Raw genomic sequence first — 21,724 nt, 5'->3', positions numbered from 1 at the left:
TCCCTGCTATGAAAGAAGAAAAAAGGCGGAGGAGTTTTCTAGATTAAAGAAAACTAAAGAGACATGATACCCAACTGTCATATAATTTGGATTGGATCCTGGATTTTTAAAAACATAGCTCCAAAGAGGCAATTACTGGGGCAGTTCAGGAGAATTTTTACCACAGGCTCTATGTGCAATAGTACTGTGTCAAGGCTGAGCATCCCACACATGATGAATGGATATATTTCATATGAGTAATGTCTTTGCTTTCAGCAGACACTCACTTGAAAGGTTAGGGAGGAACCATCACAATATCTGCAGCATCCTCTAAAAGGGTTCACTACAGAATAAGCGTACACCTACACGCATGGCATGTGAGGGGTAGGGAGGGGGAGAGAGATGGAACACTAGAGAGAAATGGAAAGAGGTGGGGGAGGGGAGGTTGGCAGAGCAGAAGGCAGAAGACGCACAGAGCGCAAAATGATGAATGTGTAGACTAAGCAGGAATCCACTGTTCGATTCTTATACCCTTACTGTAGATCAGAAAATGAAACAACCCTCCTGGGACTGCAGGTTTCAGAGTGGGCTCAATGGAGCAGACCCAGTAGGTCTGGCTTTGCCAGAGCTGAAGAAAGAGCAGCCTACCTGGAGAGCTGTGGCAGAATGGGGTCGGGGTGGGATGACTACCCTTTCTCATCTCTTGGCGGCATGTGTCTCTGTGTTTGGGCAGAATACCAGACTGACTTCAAGCAGCAGCACATGAACACTTAGGACAAGATGTCATCCTTCTCATTAAACTGGGTTTCCCTGTCTGGCCCGATTTCTTTCCCTCATAAAATCTCTTGGAACCCCACCCCTCATCCTTTTCTTGGCTGCATCTGCAAACAAGTCATTTAATCATCTGGTTGTTTCTTTCCCTCATCTTTTTGGGTGGTGGACACTGAGGATACAGAGCAGAGCAGTGCTGAGTACTAATTGGGCTGTCTGCCTCCGACAGAGGGTGAGTGATGGCCCAGCTGTTCAGACTCATGGCATCCAAATGGCCTAAATCGCTGCTGCAGATTTATTGAGCCATCAATAAGGACTGCCTTCCCTCCCATTAACATAATGAAGACAATGAACTACTTTGGAGAGGGGGGGAGAGAAGGCAACCTGCACTAGGGACTCCAGCAATAATTACATTTAGAGTTGCATCAATCTAGAAGTAACTACTACACTTCAGTCTGGGCTCTTAGACTTAGAAATCTGAAATAAATGCTCACTCACCCACCCCCACCCCACCCGCTGCTGGGAAGGCAAAAGAGTACAAGTTCCCTCCCTTCAAGGAAGAGCATGTCAGGCCCTTGAGAAGGACCACAGAGAGCAGGTGTAATTTTCTTCAAAGAACCATCACTTAACCACCTTGGGAGTCTTCTATAGGCCGGCAAACACCCAGTGCAAACTAGCAAGCAAAGAGACCAAGACCACCCACTGAGGTTCGTTTATGTAACACTTTCAGAAAACCAGGAAAGTGCACAAAAATCCAACCTTACAAAATAGAGGGTAGATAATTCAGCCTGCCAGAAGTTGTGGTTTGGGTTTGTTGCTTTTTTATTTAGCCAACCTGTCCCCAGTATTTCCTTAATGTGCCCTTTACACCCATCTGGAATATCATAAAAGGCATTTGTTAAATTTTTTGAATGTGAAGGGTTTGAAATTAAATTTAACTTCCCCAAGAAGATATCTGCCATAGAGAGAGAGCTCTGTTAAAAATTACCCATTTATTTCTTCCGAATCCTGCTCTCCAGCCCACAAGAGGAAGAGCTTCATTCCTTGGCAGCTACCAGTGGGTGTCCTTGGAGAGGTCGTCTCTCTAAGATGCAATCCCTCAGCTAAGGAACAGGGGAGATCGGGATACCATCCTCCGAGTATCCAGCACCTTCCTAGCACATAGGAAATTCTTACTCTGTGCTGTTATTATAATCATGGATCAGAAACCTCATTAGGAAACCAGGGAGATAAAGCAAACCGAGATTAGACACAAACTTGTCACATAATATCTCAGTGACAACGTTGAAAACATGGCCACCCAGTGACCAGAACCAGTCTGGGCCTATTTCTGATGCTTCCATAGATAATCAATTAAGGTAACCGCTCAGAGGAGAAGAAATCATTATATATAACAAGTTTTAAAAACTGTGAAATGTTTCAGACTGAAACTACAGATTTCACGCCAGGACACAGTACTCACATTGTAAGTTATCTTGTATAAGCTTCCCAGAAACCTATGTAGGTACAACTAAGCCATTTTACAGACGAGGAAACTGAGGGTTTTATAACTTACAGTAGCTGAATAGGAAGCTGGAATGTGAACTGCCTCTGCTTGGTCCCTGTACTCCTTTTCCCCCATTCTCCCTCGAGCCCACTCCAGGGTCATTCACAGGTCCCATTCTTTAAAACTCACATGCAGCAATTTGCCACAGTGGATCACTCTTATGCTCATGAAATATGTCATGCATCTTCCAGGACATCATGCTCCTGTGGTTTCTGCCTTACTTCACCAACTGAACCCTCTTAATAGCCTTTGCTCTGCTGTACATGTTGGGGTATCCCAGGGCTCTGGACTAGAAATTCCCCCTAGGACTCCCTCTGTCTAGAGGAATTCACCAGACACAGGGATTTGAACACCATCCACACGTTGCATCTTCTCAAGCCTATACGGGCACTTTGTCATGAACTGTGACTTGTATACCCAGCTGCTCACATGTCCTCTAGACTTGAGTTTCCAGTGAATGGGTATGTCAAAGCTAATGGATCCAAGATCGCATGTGTGATAGCCCCCAACAACCCCAACCTGCTCTTCCCATACTCGTCTGCTCGGTAACATGGAGAGGCAACTTGTTATGTTGGTGGCCTTCCATGAACCCCATATCTCCTGGAATCCACACTCCTACACAGTCCTCTTCAATCAGAATGTGTGACTTACTTTACTTGACAGCAGAAGTGATCTTATGCCAATTTGTGGCCTATGTCTTAAGAAGGCTCATCAGTGTCCACTTTTACCCTCTTGCAAGCCTGGATTCACCATGCAAGACGTCTGGCTACCAACTGGAGAAACTGTGTGTAAAGAATCCAGGGAGAAAGAAGAGGTCTCAAGACTTCATGGTAGGGACTAGGGATGTGGCTAAGTGGTGGGGCACATGTTCAGCATGGTGGGGCTCTAGGTTCAATTCCCAGCACCACCAAAAAAGAAAGAAGACTTCATGGAGAGAGGGGCCAGGCTCTGCCAGCCAAGTCCAGCTCACAACCAACCCACCAACTGATGACAGGCACATGAGTAACCAACGGCAAATCCACCAGAAGAACCACCTTGCTGAACTCTTCCTAGGTTGCACAACCATGAACAAATAAAACGGTTATTGTTTTAGGCCTTTAAGTCTTGGGGTGGTTAGTTATTAGTGATAGATAATTGAAACAAACAGTAACTATTATTTTCTTACTTGCTCAGGCTAAAACCTTAGAGTCACCTTTTGGTCCTCTTTTTCTCCTGCTGCTCCTCAGGCTCATATGCAAATCCAGCTGGCGTTATCTTCCAAGACTATGCAGGATCTGCTTCTGCCACCATCACCCTTGCCCCTGCTGGACCCACCCAAGTCCCCGATCTCAGTCCAATTTCCATATCAGAGTCTAAAGGATCCTTTAAAAACACAAAGAAAGCCACATATTCCTTTGCTCAAAACCCTCCAGTGGCCAACCGCGTCACTCAGAACACCACCGATTCTTAAAATATCCCCAAGTCCCTATGATCCAAGCAGTCCCCCTTGTCTCATCAACCAGGCCTCCAGACCACCCTACCCAGTTCTCTCCGATCCTGGCCTCCCTGCTCATCCTCAAATGTAGGAGGTCTATCTTGGGCCTCTTTTGCTCACGGTCCCCTCCACTCACATAGTTGACTCCCTCATTTTAGTTTGGTCTGAACTCAACGTTTCGTGAGAGAATCCTGCTCTGACCAGTGTATCTGAGCGCGCATGCCCCATTCCAGTCTCCTGGCCTGTCACTGGTCTGCTATCCACTTCCTATCTCCCTTTGCTTGCCCTTCACTCTCCCTCTTGTTTCTTGTCCATCTCCTTCCATCACTGCACAAGCTCCATCAAGGCAAGAGTTTTGAGTGCTTTGTAGCACACCCAGCATCAACATACCTGGCATTGACAGTGTTCAATAAACACATGTCAGATGAGCAGACATACTTATTGTTAAGTGCTGCTTTTCGTATCTCTTCCTGAAAATGAAAACAATCCCATGCCCCAAGCTCAACACTGTTACCCGAGAGTGAACATGTTTCTCACCTGCTCAAACCCTCTCACGGCTTCCCATTGCCTTAGGATCACATGTGCTCAGCAGGCTCCAACTCTGCTCATCACTCCACATCAACCATACCACTCAGCAGCAGAGCCTGGCTTTGCCTTTCCCATGTGGTTCCCTCCTCCGGGAACACCCTTCCTCCCGTTCATATGGGTCATCCCTCAGATGCAACCTAAATGCACACCTAAATGAACACCTTTCCTCCCACATCCACCTGCTTAGGACCCACTCAGAACTTTGTGGGGCCCAGTGAAAACTGAACATGGGAGTCCCCTTATGCAAAAATCAAAGAATTTCAAGGAGTGACAGCAGAGCTTAAATCAAGCATGGTGCTCTTCTGAGCATGGGGTTCTGTGAGTCCCCCACAGGTCACTTGCCCATAAAACTGGTCCGTTCAGTGACCGTGGTTAACTAAGGCAGATGCAGCCATGTGTGCCCAGGCTGATCTTGATTTTGTTAATGTGTCAACAAGTATTCTTGCTTTATGGAGAGAGACTAGAACTTTGTCTGGAACCAAAGACTGTTCTGTCTCCAGGGTGGGGACCCACCATGAGGCACTCCATTCCGGCAAAGACCTTCCATTGCTAATTTAGCACAAGCTTAGCTTAATGACATGGTAAGAGCCAAGAAGAAAAGAGACGGTGGGGATAATGTCCTCAACCTCTTTATGATGCAAAGCAACACAAGCAAGAAATCCCACGGGACCACAGCAAGGCCGTTTCTTGCTCTCCTAGGTATTTCAGCTTGTCACATTTCCCCCCTGGTTTTTGGAGAACAGCTTCTCAGCAAAGCCAGCTAGGCTAAAAAAAAAAAAAAAAAAAAAAAAAAAAAAAAAAAACCAGACTGGAAAGTTTTTCTTTCAGGTACTCAACCAAGTTTTGAAGAAATGCAACATTTGCTCTTTTATGAGTAGGGCCACTGCTCCACAAATGCAAAGCAATCATAGCCTAATGAAATAAATATAAAATGCACAGTTTGAATCATTTCTTCATTTTAAAACAGGAGAGCCATAATGTAAAGCTGCTCAGCCCGCCATTACATTCCCCTTAGCATTTTATCATCCATATCTGACCTAAATTATTTTGCTCTTAGCCCCTCTCCTCTAACCTCCAAGATTCTGGCCAAGTTTTGCAAAGTTTTAATACTATCCACAATGAGACCATGTTTTTTGTTGTGACCCAGCACATGTGTATCAGTAGAACTAAAAGTCTCAGGAGCAGTGCACTCATTTTCTAATGCATGTCATGTTTTAGAAAAATCATCATCTGCCCCACTCAATCGGTTTTTACAAGCAACTAATGGTCATGACCCACGGTGTGGACACACCGATTTTAGCTTTTAGCTTACATTTTGTGTCCGTTATTGCTGCCATCAGACCTTAACTCAAGTTCCATCTGTCTACACCATCCACAATAAAAACCAAAAGCCAGGCAGTTTTTTTGTTTTTTTTTTTTTTTTTTTTTTAAAGACAGCCAAGAACTTTCTAGTAGGAAAGTGGTGACCATTGTACAGCTGGAAGACTGAAATTACAGGAGGCAGGACAGAAAGTAGGTCTTCCTGGCTTGGTACAAAGACGGGGAACAGCCACACAGAGGCAGGAGAAGGGCAAAGAGGGAACTTCCTGTCTGGCATCCTCAGCGTGGGCCCACTGTTTTATTTAAAGTGGCGCAGTCTCCCAGGATGTCAGACACACTCACATCCACATCTACAAAAACGTTTCAAAGAAAGGTTTCTCTGTCATCTTTGAGGCTCCTGTCTCCTCTGCCTCTCTCCTATTTCTAAGTGGTCAGTCACCATGTTCTGTCATCTTCCTCTTCAAAGAATTACACCCCTGGGGCTTCCCCCTCTAATCTCTGGCTTCTAGCCCATTCTGAAGTGAACTTGTGAAATTCAGGCCCTTCACCACAGCCAGACAAGCCAAGGCCCTTCAGTGGCGCCAACCACATCGGGTACACCTTCATTTTTCTGGCTGGCCTTCAGAACCCAGCGCTTCCATCCCCAGCTTACCCTCCCCAGCAGGTCACGTCTGCCTGTTTCCTGGGTGCTGCTCTCTACATACCACATATGGCCCTGCTGCAATGTTTTGTAATGATAATAATGTAGACACGCTCTTCAGGAGAACAGCTCCATGCCGGGTCCCCTGCAAACCACCTCCAATTCTCACACCACTCTTGTAGGCAGTCGTCATGACAAGCCAAATTGCAGGACCCAGGCTCTCTCCACCACCTCTCAGAACCCCAGATGACACAGGACCAGCCAGCCACGTGCAAGGTTGCCTTTCCTGCTTGCTACCTGTGTTAGCTTTTTGCCATCATGACCAAAACACCTGATGAGAACAACTTAGAGAAGGAAAATTTTATTTGGAGCTCACCGTTTCATCCCACGATGGGGGGACCCCATTGCTCTGGGCCTGATGTGAATCAGAATATCATGGCAGAAGGATGTGGCAGAGAAAAGTGTTTCAGCTTGTGGCAGCCACCGTAAAGCAGAGACAGAAAAGCCAGGGACGAAATATAATCCCCAAGGGCACAATCCCAATGACCTTCCCCCCAGTGCCTTACCTGCCTACAGTTACCACCTAGTTATCCCTTCAAATTGCTAATCAGTCAAATGGATTAATCCACTGAAGAGGTTACAGTTCTCATAATCTAATCATTTCACCTCTGAACCTTCCTTCATTATCTAACGTGAGCTTTCTGGGGGGACACCTCATATTCAAACCATAATACCTTCAGAATGGCCATGGCCCCGAGGTGAAGGAAGAAGCTTATGGGACCCTCAACCTGTCACCAACATTTACAATTCTAGGTTCTCCAGATGAAGAAGAATCCTGCAATCACTCGGCACCAGGAACCTACTCACTGGCAGGTTCATTTCTTCATGTGTGGACAACGAGATCTGGGTCACCCACAAGGCTGTCCTTGGGGACTACTATGGCTAATGACAGTTAGCAGCAGGCTGTGAGGTGGGGGTATGCATAGAGGCCTTGATTTCCATGTCCCTGGCCATAGCCAGCTCTTCAGGTCACTTAATCTCTAGAATACAGTGGGGAAACATCCCCTTCGTGTTCCTTATCCTCTCATATGCTTTTTCTAATGTTCCCTGCCTTGTGCAAGCAGCAGATCCTCCAGGAAGCCAAACGCAATGCTCTCCACTCTAAAGGTGGGTGTTCATGCAAGAACGACCTTTCTGGCCAGGTACAGCGACACACACCTATAGCCTCAGGACTCTAGTGGCTGAAGCAGCAGGAACACCTGAGCCCAGGGCTTTGAGCCCAGCCTCAGCAGCACAGTGAGACCCCACGTGTTATGTGTTATATAATACTTGTGTTATGTAATATATTCAATACAGGTAATATATATAGTACACGTATATAACACATGATATGTAATATTATATACATACATATATATTTTCCATTTAATCTGAAACACTTGGAAATCAGTGCTGGTCTTTTCTCCAACTCACCAAAGTGAAAAGAATGACCAGAAGGACCAGGGCAGAACCCAGACAACCGTTTCCAAATCCAGTGTGGTCAGCCAACCTACCTTGGTCAAATCCATTCCAAGTTTGAGCTGTGAAATGAGGTGAAGAATTATACTGCGATGATCCTCCATGACGCCCAACTCTGTCTCTTCCTTATCTTCATTGTCAGTTTTTTCATCTTCGGACAAAACCAATTCAGGGCCTGAGTTTGGCTAAAATGAAAGCATCATTAAAAATCACCAGCTGGTCTGTTAGAAGTTAGAAACATAGCATATGAACTCATGCCTAATCACAAAAGGAGCCCAGGATCAGGAAGTAGTTCTCTGTACACAAGGCCTACTGGCCATGGGCATAAAAAGAGACCTTCACTTCAGGCCCCATGCCTTGGCCATCGCACATGGCCTCTCATCTCCCTTTTGTCATCCCCGTGAATGACCCTCATGAACTAATGATGGTTCCCAACTAAAACAAACAAAAAGCCTCCTGCTTCCTGCTCTTCAAAAAACTAACCATAACATATGGGCATGAGCCCCCTAATCTTGCCTAGCGCCAAAAACCTATTTAACTTGTATGACCCACGACACTTTATATAAGAGGCAAATTTTTCTGTTTACAAATAAGTATTGGATTCTCCTGGGACTAAAATTACCATATCTATGGAAAAATTTGCTCAGGTTATTTTGACTCAAATCAGGATAACTAGGGCAAATGCAAATCTCAGAATTGGCATTAATTTGAGAAGAGAAAGAAAATTTCAGAAAAAACCTCTTGAAACTATGGGGATTCATATTGGATGTATATTCCACTTTCCTCAATGCAAATTTATGCATCCAATTGCTGGACTCAAATTCCAAGTGACATAGAAAATTGGCAAGTTAATCAACAAAATGTGCAAGAGGGACTTACAGAATATAAAAATCATCCAATACCCAAGTATCAAGAACTCTGGCCATGAGGGTAAAGCTGTCCTGAAATTCTGCTAGAAGTGACCCCATTCCACTGCTCCATATTTTCCTGTGTTATGGTACTTGCTTATCTGTAAGCAAAAGTACTCCACAGAACATTATAGCTTTGTTTCCAGTTATGAATGACAGGTCAAACATAAATGCAGGAGGTCAAAGGTATTAAATATAAAATGATACAGACTTGTCTAAAGTTCATGCATAAACCAATGACTTATTAACCTCCTTAGAACATCCCATGTCTAAAGAGATGTCTAGTAGACACAGACTACCTTAATGATCAAGGGGTTTGAAACTGCCCAGCCTAACACACACATGCTGGCTGTCCCTGACCAACACTCCAAAAGGAGGGAATCATGGTGCTCCTTCCAGCCTGGGGTAGACATTTTTTAAATTTCAATGTAACAGACAAACTTCAAATTATCCTTAATCACCTCGAAAACAATCTCAGTTCTGGGAAGATGGTTGGGAAGGCCTCAATGAAACCCACAGGATTCAAGTGGGAGTTCACCTCCATTATGCGTCTGGTTCTCCAGCCTGCTCAGAATGGGTGCTACCGGACATCGATGGCAGTCTGCTTTGCTAGAATATGCCGAAACACCTGAGGAACCTGTCCTAGAAAAGAATGCCCGAGGGGAAGTTGGAGACGGGGGCTGCCCTGACTCTACATAGGGAAGTTGGGAGCCCAGAGGCTGCCCTGCCTCTCTGCCAGCTTCTCATTGCTACTCCCTTCTTCTGTGGTTCAGTGGTTATCACTACACCAAGGCCAATGTGGCTGTGTGTCTGAATGGCCAAGGCCAGGATTTGTCTGCACACCCGACTCTCCCTGCTCTGGATTCGGTTCACCACGAGCTTGCATTTCCAAACCGACACCACTGGAATCAGAGAGCTCAAACACGTTTCCCAGTGGCAAAAGTGACATTAACCTCCCTCGATGGAATATCTTACATCTAATGAAGCTTTCGATGACTGAGATGTTTGCAATTGTCCAGCCTAACACACACATACACATGCTGCTGTCCCTTACCAATACTCCAAAGAGGGATGGTGGTGACCTGAGTCATCAATCCCCTCATCCCAGGGCCAGTAGGGGAAGGACAGGGCAATGCCTAGCATTCTGCTTTGGGGGACAAAAGAACAACAAAAAAATCAAACCAAACCATCAGGGGCAAAGTTGGGCTGTGAAATCCTTACCATCTCAACAAGATAGGCAAGTATGTTTCTAGTGCAATTATTCCTGCTTGAAATTAGTTGCTCTCACAAAAAAGACTGCAAACTAAATAAATCAATAGCTCAAGTGAGGCTGGTGAAGCAAACCAACCATTCTTCTGAAGACTGGATTTCCATTTGCCCACAAGCCAGTGCACAGGGAGATCTTCATCCTTCCCATTCACAGCCACACTTGGTGTGACATGTTCACAGAGGACCATGCTCTGCCATCTACCAGTCTCAAAAATTAAACCCAGCTTAGCCCCATTTAAGATCTTGCCACATTAAACCAAGTGCACTCACTCATGAGAGCACACTTCTCGGGTTCCTACTTGAAATCAACTTCACGTGTCTTCCCACCCACCCACCCTCTTTTGGAATGTTCTTCTCAAAGACTGGCTTCAGCAGAGATTAAGGCTGGTGCACAGGGCCCAGAGCTGACTCATCCAGAGTAACTGGTGTCCACAGCTCCTGGAGGCCCTGATGACCTGCCAAGGGAGGAAAGCCCATGGAAGGACACATTGTTCCAGCCACACCAAAGCTCAGTCTATCTGCAGGAAGGGCGGAGTAGTCTCCACGTAGGTCCACTTCTGTGTTGACAGGAAAGTGGGGAGAACCCAGCAGGCCGACTGGCCATGAAGACAGACACCCGTTAGGGCCCACAAACTGCTCACCACTAGGAGGCAGTACAGGGGATCTGAAGACTCAGCTCTGATAGAGGTTTAAAGGGACTCTTTTTTGGTCATGGGTCAGTTGATTTTTATATTCTAATGTGGAATCCAAAGATGAATATCTGTCACTCCAAGTGTTACTTTTGTGTCAAGTCCACGTGCTCACCCACATCCAGGCCCGCCCTCCCTCATGACATCCCACGTCTCTCCTGGGTACACTTGCATGCCCATGTTCTCCAAATCTATGGATTTTCACCTACAAAGCAATAACATCAGACTGGAAGTGATTGAAGGTGGCAGAATGGTCTCTCTCCATCCTGGAAGAAAAATGGGCATCCGAAGTGGTTTCATAATGCTAATCAAATTTCTACAACTTAGCAAGAGGCAAGCTCAGATTCCTACTCCCCCCGAGATCTTTACAGATGAGCCGGTCCAGCCACAAAAATGTACATAGACGAAAAGATGAAATAAAATTAAAATTTGTTTTAATGAGAAGCAGGCTTTGGAAAAATGAGATTTTTAATAAAAACAAAAATTATGACTCAATATTTCTTACCACACGAGCACCTCGGGGTATGCAGTGCTACAAATATCAAGTGACTCATGCCTGTTAGCACATAGGGGGCAAAGCAAGTGAAAACTGATGAAGAGGAAAAGGTTTCCTAGGGAGGTTAGGGGCTAATTTAGGGCATTCCTTGGTGGCCCAGCAAGGCTCCAAGCAAAGGCTTTCGACAGCAAATGCCCCATGGACAGTCCTTAAGATACCTACCCACCATCTCACATCTTATGAAAACTTATGCATCTAGCATTTTTCTAAAGAGTGTGCCCAGAGCTCTTCTTAGACTCGCAGCTGACCTCAGGCCTCTTAAGGATCAATGGTGAGACCATGTAAGATATGGAGTGAGAACAGAGGCAAGCCCACACCCGCCCCCTACCACTGACCTGCTCGTCTCATCCAGTAGGAGGAGACGGGGCATGAAACTATGACCCAGAACAGAGCCAGAAGGGAAAACTGACTTGTATTAGGTTGTACGGGCCCAACAGTCTTCTCACTGGGGACATGGGTGAAGGAGAAACATTTATCATTGCTTTCAATGTTTATTTTTAACAAAAATCTCAATTCTTCAATACAAATGCAAATTTCAAGCAAGAAGGAATCCAATCTTTTTATTGGATACATGTATGTAACTTAATTACAATTTAGGTCTGTTCTAGGAAAAGCCACCAAGCAAATGCTCACATGCAGAGTGTACTTACTTCCCAGTGGTAGGCCTCACTCCGCCCCACACCCTCACAAGGACTCCTCACTTCCTGGAGCCTCACCATGTCACCCCTTTCTACTCCATCTGCTCTTCCTCCCTCGGTGACCTTGTCTTCTCCCGAGTCCTGGCCTATAGAGAGCTAGGGCCAATGGCGGTTTGATGGATTGACTCCCTGCTGTATCTGTACATCCCAATGACCTAACATCTTAAAGGGCTGAATTCTCCTGGATTAGACTTGAGAGACATCATGGTAGAGGTCTATGTGATGGCATTACCCTTACAAAGGTACTTTATGCCTTATAATGGGGAGCTCATGCATGCTGGAGCCCTTAAATCAGACATGCAGGGGTAAAGGACTAAGATGAGCTCCTCAAGTCATTTTTACCCAAGGAAATAAGCATCCTGAATAAGTATTCATTTGGTGTGTGTGTGGGGTGTTACTAGGGATTGAACTCAGGGGCCCTCAACCACTGAGCCACATCCCCAGCCCTATTTTGCATTTTATTTAAGACGCGGTTTACACGAAGTTGCTTAGCACCTCGCTGTTGAGGCTAGCTTTGAACTCTCAATCCTCCTGCCTCAGACTCCCAAGCCACTGGGATAACAAAAGCATGTGCCACTGCACTCAGCCTGAATAGATATTCTTGAACAGAATATTTTCAGAAAAACAATCCTTTGATTTCAAGTGATCTGCAACTGTCCTGAATACCTCGTGCCAAGGACAGATAATACAGTAAGAATGGACGTCAAATTCTCTTCCAGCAGCGAGCACACTGCAGTTTGATCCACTATAAAGCCTGGCAACTTCCTCCACCACCACGATACAGTTACCTTGGGAAGGAGGAGCTGACATGAGTTGAGCTACACTAAAGAACCCTGGCACTGGACAAGACCCAACATTTCTGGGTATTATCCTTAGAGGAAAACAAAAACCTAGCAGGTTAAAATTTTCCGGTAGTGCTAGGAATTAAACCCAAAGCCTTGTGCATTCTAGACACACTCAACCACTCAGCTCCACCCCCAGTCCTTTATTTTTTGTTTATTTTTATTAGCTATTCATGATATTATAATAATCATGGCAATCACCCCCAGCCCTTTAGAAAGAATTTTAAGGTATTCTGGGTCAAGGAAAGGCAGGTGGAAGGTATAAGAGATGACACAGCACCTTTCTCAGATATCCTCCAATGAGAGATTGTCACACACAGTAACAGCAAGGCAGAGGACCGCCCCCCCCCCAGGGAATGCCACACCCTCACGGACAGCCTCCCGGTTCCACAGCTACACACCATCACAGGGAGTATGGCCACCAGGGCAAGGACACTTTTTATTCACTAGGGACTAAGTTGAGAGACGCTGGTGTGCCCACAGATGAGGGGGGTTCAAGGAAAAGTTAGTGTGAAACAGACATGGATGGAGGCCAAGGGCCACTGCAGGATCAGGTAAATGGGGGACAAAGGTGATAAAACCCGCGCAGAGAATATTGGAAGAGAAGTGAGGGGACCTGAGTGTCTGAGTTATACAAGTGCCCAGGGACCAACCAGCGAGCTGATATTCGGTTACTACTGTTGACAACATTTACAGAACTCATCAGGCCAGGGACTTGGTCCCTTTCCTCTCTAGTCGTTTTCTATTCGTTGCATGTCGAACCAAATTTTCACAATCATTACATAATTCTACAGTGTGTCTTCACATCAGCAGTATTTTACATTCCAAGAAGCCCCACCAAACAGCCCAACATCATGAAAACTGGCACAGTCGCGTCTGAGGACCCGGTTCCCCTCGTGTACATTCCAGTAACATCGGCAAGGCCCGGCGTGCCAAACTGCCAAAGCTCAGCAAATTCCACCTGGCTTTCTCACGCACCCTGATGCCCCGAGAAACCTCTACCCCATGAGTACCCAAGTGCAAGGCATTCACTATTACATGCTTGAGAAGGTGATCAAGGACACAAAGATATACAATTTGTCCTATGAATGAAAAATGGCTGTCCCCATCCACCTACTGTCATGCTCATTCTTAGCACAGGCGGGATTTCTCCTCTGGAAGGGTTTCTGTTGTGCCTGCCTCTAAGTCCCCCAAAATGGGCCATCCTTGCGAGGTGGAGGGTTTTCCAGTTGTGAGGAAGGATTCTCCCCTGAGGTCAGAAGTCATGCCGTGAATGCGTCTCGGAAGGGGTCTTGCACAGCAGTTGCCCCTGGGCCCTGATGCAGGGCAGCTGTTGAAGACTCCTGTGCATGTACCACCCTCCGTGTGGAGTCTCTTCCGATCCAGGTGACTCACTGTGCCCTGAAGGCCACCACTATTATTTAGGGGATCTTATGTTGCCATTTGGAGGTAGGTTCAATGGAACCCGATGGACAGGCTGGCTCTTAATCCTTGACAGGTCCGAGTGTGAGCAAGCCCACACAGCAGGCTGGTCCCCACTGCCATTTTTGGAGATGCTGAGTTGGTTGCCATTGACATCACAATCCTTCTGCTGCCTCCCAGTGGATGAGCTGGCCTTCTTGCGCTAACCACACATACACACACATTTACCACACTTGGCTCTCATAGACTGGAAGGACAGATGCTCTTCCTGAGCAAAGGGGCCGACCTGCAGAAAGGTTAATTTTAAATAAAACACACCCTGGAAGGTAAAAGGAAGTCACTTCTAGGGAGGGGAGAGAGGGGGGCATTTATCATCAGCCAAGAACATCAGGAACAATTATCCCAAGGGGATGGACAGGTGTTCCTTTAAAAGCATTTGAGGGAAGCATTCATGGGAAACAGCAGCGTGTCTGTCTCACTTCCATGTATCTGCTTAGAAAACAGACTCCAGTCTTTTTTTTTTTTTTTTTAAACAAAAGGGGGAAAATGATCAAGAAGGCATAAAGAAAACCAAAAGGCCAAAAAGGAAACGTAGGGGAGGGAAGGCCACCAACTTGCACTTGTGGCTCTGCAGCATGCCAGGGATGGTAATGACAGCCAGCATGCAGGATGCAGGATCTGGCAAAGCCAACAGGCACCTTCTGTTAGCATCAGCCTGCAGCTGGGGAAAGGGAAGCGTCCCAAGAGATGCAAAGGGCCGACTGGGTGCCACACGCGGTGTCAGGTACTTCACAACATTACCTCAAGGGGCAAAAGGCTGGCACGTGAAGAACAAAGCCAGCACTGAATTGGTGACATGGCCAAGGGCTTCCCGAGAGCCAAGCTGTGTGGAGTCAAGGATCAAGGTCCCCACGGCCCTAATCCGGGTGTTGCACGAGCAGTCTAGATTACAAAAGCTTGTTAGCATTGGGATAAAAAAATCAGGACCAAAAAAAAAAAAAAAACAGATGAACACCAGGCTTCAGCAAGAGGGAAAGCTCTGAGCTGTGTTTGAAGCCACCACCTTCCACCTATAAGGCTGGTTCGGTCTCCTCTATGGAGATGGCACAGGCCACGTCTGAGAAGTCACAACAAGACAATGCATGTAAGGTGCCAAGCCAGGGGCTGGTTCATAGACAGGCAATAATGTCCCCTTGAGGCCTGTGACTTTCATGCTGGGTACACCATGGCATGTTGTGGTAACACTGCCCACACACCTGCCTCCCCCTGTGGAGCTGCAGCCTCCTCCAGCAGCACCCCTCGGGAAGGTGCATGAAGCCACCCCAGTAGTTCCCCCAGACTCTGAGGGCTCTGGGGCTGCAATAAGCCACTCTCCCCACACAGTTCAGGCCCTGATTATAAGGCAGCATCACTCCCCAGACCTGGCTACACCAGGAAAGGACAAACACAGGCAGCAACACACATCGACGGTCCCAAGAGGACTGGCTATGGTCTAAAGGCGACAGGCACTGTGGACATGAGTAGCCATTCACAGTTCCCTAGAATGTTCAGGAAAGCTAGGAAGAAACTCCTTGAAGACCCTAATCTAGCCTTCCTGGAGCTCTGAGGAGAAGAAAAGCAATGACTGAAGACAGAGACCTAAGGGTGGGGTGCTAGAGGGCAAGCAGGCACCGAGTTACTCTCCTCTCCACCACCCTGGATGCCTGTGAGTGAGGAATTGCAATAAGGATATAAGGATGCCTTGGATGAGGTCTCTATTCAACCAGCTGACCTTCTAGAGGAGCGCCCGGACCTTTCTTCCTTCCTCCCAGTCCTGGGTCACCCTGGCAAGTTCCAACTCATCCTTCAAGACCTAGTTCAACCACATTTCACAGGGGCAGAGGTGGAGCCTCCATCCCACCAAGGAACTTGGGACACACCCCTTCTGGCACCTCTCAGCTATAATTTATGCAAATGCAGTGTGATCTCTAACTGGACCAGGACTGTCAAATTCCTTTCATTGGAGAGACATCAATTATTCAGTGCTGCCTAGGCGAGGCCACAGGTTAAGAGGCCACCTCCAGGACTGGGGGGAAAGACTGCCGAGTGACCAGTTAGTATGTGGCAGGAGTTGGGAGGAGAGGTGGCCCATGGTTGTTGGCCTACCTAGATCCAAATGACCCCGATGACAGGAAGCCTGTCTGACTCAGACCCTCATTTCTAGGATCACAACAGAAAGGATGGTTTATAATATATTCATTAAAACTTTTCAAGCAATGAGTGAATAAAACTAAGTAAAAATAAAGGGAATTTAAGAGCACACACCAAAAAAAAATAAATACCCCCACTTTAAAAGGTCAGCCACAAAGAGCCACATGTTGTAAATCCGTTTAAGTGAAACAGGCAAATCCATAGAGTCAAAGTAGATTCATGGTCACCAAGGGCTGGGAGGATGGAGGTCATGGGGACAGAGCTTAAAAAGTATAGGGTTTCTTCTTGAGGTCATGAGAATGTTCTAGAGTTGGCTGTGGTGGCGACACCTGTGAAAATACCAAAGTCCATTGAATGGTGCACCGAGAGTAAGTTCTACAGCGTATGCATCATCTCCATGAGGTCTTTATTTAAAAAATAAAGTGAAAGGAAACACGATACAAGATCACACAATGAAGGCCAAGCAGAAGGTGATCAGAGAGGCTCATGCAAGGTGACCTACTCCAGCCCAAGGCCACTCCTATGCTCAAAATCCTCCTTTGAGGCTGGGATGAGGCTCAGCGGTAGAGTACTCGCCTAGCACATGTGAAGCCCTGGGTTTGATCCTCAGCACCACATATAAATAAATAAGGGTTTTATGTCAAACTATAACTAAAATATATATATATATATATTTTTTTTTTTTTGTAAAAAGAACCCTCCTATGTTCAGAAGAAACTTCAATGTCCTGACTGTGGCCTATGGGTCCTATGGGATGGGATGCTTCCCTATGGACTTCTAGCTTCTCTCCTGGTTTGTCCTCTTCACCCTGCCAGTCACCTTCTATTCCCGGGTACATAGATGATATGCTCTCCTCAGGGCCTTTGCATCTGCCAGTAATTGTTCTTCCTCCTCTGGGTCTGTGCATGATCTGCTCCCTTAAATCTCTACTCATGTTGCCTCACAAGTGGACTTGCATAGGCCCACCCACATCATGGTCTTTTCTGCTATCACACCTAAGGCCTCAAGGCACATAGTATTCGACCTCAAATCTTCCCAGGTCATGGTTCATCCCAGACCCCTCCTCATCAGAATTCATGTGGTCTGCACCACCAGAACATTCTTCCCCAAACGTCCTCATCTCTGATCAAAAGTCTTTAGTGGGGGCTGGAGACGTAGCTCAGTGGTAAAAAATGCTTAGCATGACCAAGACCCTAGGTTCCATCCCCAGCACCATATCCATCCCCCAAAAAAGAAGTCCACTCAGCCCAACACTGAAGGATTCTCAATCTGACCTAGGTCACAAACCCCCCCACATCCCCAGCTCCTTACCTAAATTTCCTCTTGCCTAGACTGACAACAGGATGCAATGGGCCTTCTATTCTTGGATCCATATACAAGGGTTCAACCAACTGGGATGGAAATTCAGTGTGGGGGGAACATACCTAGACTAAATCTGTCAGACTTTTGTCTTTATCCCCAAACAATAAGCACGATTTACATAGCATTGCACTGTATAAGTAACCTAGAAATGATTTAAGGTACATAGGAGGATTTGCAAAGGTTATGTGCAAATACTGCACCATTTTATACAAAAGGGACTTGAAAATTCATGGATGGAGTCCTGGACCAACCCCCTAACACACACACCCACACACCAATACTGAGAAAGGACTATAGTTATTTCTCATGCTATGCTTTTCACCGTCCAATAGTGGTAAACAGTCACATGCAACAGTCGCTTGTAAAATTAAATAAAATCCTAATTACTGCATTTGTAAAGGAAGGGGCCATCAAGAGTTCCTTAATGGCACTAGCCACATTTTAAGCATTGGCAGTCACAGGTGGCTATTGGCTACCATATTAGACACCACAGAAAGTAACATTTCCACTGTGGCAGCAAGTGCTTTAGAGAATATTGCCCTAAGGTTTAATGTTCTCTCAATTTCTCTTCATTCCACCACTTGCCATTTCTCTGAATAACCAGTTCCCATACTGTGATGTTGGCTCTAACACCCCAGGCAGGAGCACTTCATCTCCCCTAAAACCCCACAAGTGAGTTTACCCTGGGGCCAAAAGGTTGCTGCCATATCTAGCTATGCTTAACCTCTTGGTGATACAAAGTTAGGGGAGATGGGGGATTTTTTAAATCTAATATCCTAATGAAAACCAAACAATTTTACAAACACTTCCAGCTCCAAAATAAAACAGAATAAGGTGGTCATTGTAACCAGTAATCAATCAAATAATCCCATGCCTTAAAACTTAGAGGAATTCTACTGCCTGTGATTTGCTTCTATCTTAACTGGCATTGCACTCCAGGAATAGAATTCTGCCTTTCTGTATCCACAGCTTAACTTACTATTGACTTGTGCTTTGTGCTGAGGGATGGATTTCTTCTTATTCCGCACATGGTAAATGCCTTTACTCAGAAAGTGAGCACAAGGACACTAGAGTCGATGGTACCACATAACTGATTCTTTCAGACTCCACACTCAATGCCACTAATTGCTAAACTGCCTTGCTTTCCCCACAAATTATGCAGTTATGGGCCTGGTGGGGATGGAGGGTGGGGGGAAGCAAAACACTGAGGGTATGCCCAGTGGCAGCACAGAAAAGCTCTAAATCAGGCCAACTCAGTGTGTGGTCCCCAGACTGCAGCATCAGCATCATGGCACAGAAAAGCAAAGTCCAGGACCTGTGCCAGACGACAGAAACCTTGGGAGCAGGGGCACAGACCTGCATTTGGTTTTTTGCCTTTTATTCAGTCCTGAATAACTGTAATTTATACCTCAAACAATATATAGATCTTAGTGCACTGTTCCATATATTCTGACAAATGTATCTCTTTATGTGTAAACCTCTCCTAAACCATTTTTTTTTAAGTGTACAGTTCAGTGGCATTAACCATGTTGATGCTATGGTGAAATAGCTCTCTAGAACTTTTTCCAAGTTGCAAAACAAACTATCAGCCAAGCAACCCCCTTTCCCCCTCTTCCCTCAGTCCCTGAAGAACAGACTGAGCCAGTCCTTCCTCCAGGGGACTTGGATGTACCTGGTTATCTGAGCACTGCACTAAGGACCCCAGGCACAGGGGCTAGAGGAGCAGCAAAGCAACAGACATGCTAGAGGCTAGCTCCAGGGAACAGCCAAGCAGGACAGGAGGTGGCTGTCAAAACCCAGCCCTCAGCACCCAGTGTGGAGAGGGCTCTGGGCCGGCTGCTAGCGGGAATCCAGACATGAACAAATAGAAAACTTTCCCCATCAATTTGAACAGGCGCAAGCTGAAGAAGGAAATTGTTTTCTCAACATTTAACCAGGTTCTAGCCATTTCACTCGACTCCAGAGGAGATTCAGAAAGCTATCAACCTTGATTGGACCAGCGGGACAGTGTTCTCATCCATACCATGCCAGCTGGTCATTCAATTCTTTGAATTTTATGTGCCCATTTTAATCATTTACATCTCTCACCTGGAAATTCCCAACTGATTCTCTCTGGTGGAAATTTCAGAAGGGTACGATAACACAAATGAAATAACCAGTGGCATCGCAAACCACAGAACAGTTTTGATTTACAAGTCATTAAAAGCGAGAGGCATTTACTGTTCTTTGCAGGCCAAAAGGGATTGCATCATGAATAATAGAAAAGGCATCGTGCATTAAGAACTCTTGTGCAGATAATGTTCTCCCCAGGCCACACAGAAGGCCTGTTCCCTGAGCACTTCCAATGTGCCAGGAATGTAACAGTACACAGCAGCAGGTCAGCCTTTGAGAACCAAATCCAGCACATTTGCCCCATATTGTTTCACAAGGTGGAGTTTCTGGATCATTATATCCACTGGCTCCCAAATAACCAAGGATGCAGTACCACAAGCAGACCAAGAGCTAGGGGCTTCAGAAATCATCCAAAGTTTAGGCGATTTTAGACTTTGCACTTTTCTTAAGGACAGCCCTGGTACATGCCGACAATATCCAGATTGCTGTAAATATTAACAAGCTCAGGAAAAAGTACCTGTGAGAAAACAGGCTCCCATGTTTTTATAGAAATAAAGAGCCCAAAGGCAAAACCAACACAGCTCCTAGTTCCCCAGTGAGGAAGCACCGACAATGCTCTGTGAAAGCTACAGACCCTAAATCCCACTGGATACTCTTTGGCTCAAATACAGGGCATTTTTCTGCTTTTTAATTTGCATTATGTGTCCATTTTTCTAGCCCCCGTGACAGAGGATATTAAAAGAAGGTCTCCCTGTACTTTTATTCACATGTGAGTTGAATAAAGGATCTAAGAGTAATCACAGCAATTCATAATTTTTTTTCATGTTATGCCATTGCCATAAAATCCAAATGAGGCTCACTACATCCTTCATTTTAAAAATGGTCACATTAGCATGCTTTACTTTGCCCCACTCCTAAATGCTTCATTCAATGAAAACTTTCAAGGGGAAATTTGTGAGCTGGCTATAATCAGCCTAGGGTAATGGGAACAGTATGTGGCAGCACTATTAATGATCAGGACTGTGCGATTATAGTTAGCTCAAGAAGAACGTAAATTTTAAGGCTTCAATGCAATCAGGTAGGACCTATCAATACTCCTTTTAATACTAGATTCTAGCTTTCGTGTGAATCACTATGACGCATAGAAATTCTATCTCTGCAGCATAAAATAGCCCAATGACGACTATCCAAGCTAGGCTTTTGGTCACTTGGATACATGTTTTGTCAGAACGCCCTCTTCCTGAATAATACATCATCATTCTATTCCACAAATGTGATTGTGAAACACAACCTGAGTTTCAAAAAGACCCACAGTATGTGATTCTTTGAGGTTATTGAACTAGTACTTTATCATGTCATCCTATGTCCTTGAACTAGAACAAAAGTTTAACTTCTGTCATTAGGGTTTATTTTTAAGAAACAAATCTATTAGTTTTTATTCCCCCTATGACTTAATACACTGCATGAAACTACATTAAAAGTTCAGACTCTGGATGAGGACAGATGGTTCCTAACCAGAATCTCTATAGAATGCCTCTCTGCATTTTGAAATTTCTTTCCAAGAAGTAGAGCAAGCAAGAAGGTGAGCAGTGGGCAAAGATGTCTCTATGTTCTCAGTGAGGGGACTGCACAGGTCTGACTAGATGACATTCCAGGAAAGACAGATTTGGATCCACTGGTTTATATTCCATAGTTCCTGCACCTCTCCACAGAACAGCCAGCACGTGAACTTACCTCAGTAGCTCATGAAAGTTCATAATCCTAGTCCACAACATAAAATTCTAGGGCTTCATTTTAAATGAATACAAAGTTATGAAAGGATGTAAAGGAATCTGACCCT

General features: G+C 45.6%; 1 protein-coding gene across 5 annotated transcripts in view; it reads right to left on the bottom strand.

Annotated features, from left to right (window-relative positions):
* Positions 1-21,724, bottom strand: part of Osbpl10 (oxysterol binding protein like 10) — a 275,934-nt gene that overhangs the window by 33,692 nt on the left and 220,518 nt on the right. For all 5 annotated transcript variants that reach the window (XM_078038235.1, XM_078038233.1, XM_078038234.1 and 2 more), the window contains one exon: positions 7,872-8,021. In XM_078038235.1, the coding sequence (XP_077894361.1) occupies positions 7,872-8,021 (150 nt within the window). The remainder of the gene's footprint in view (positions 1-7,871; positions 8,022-21,724) is intronic.

The sequence above is a fragment of the Ictidomys tridecemlineatus genome, chromosome 2 (assembly GCF_052094955.1).
Source record: "Ictidomys tridecemlineatus isolate mIctTri1 chromosome 2, mIctTri1.hap1, whole genome shotgun sequence".
In the NCBI taxonomy this organism is placed as follows: domain Eukaryota; kingdom Metazoa; phylum Chordata; class Mammalia; order Rodentia; family Sciuridae; genus Ictidomys; species Ictidomys tridecemlineatus.
This window is presented reverse-complemented; position numbering and strand designations above follow the sequence as displayed.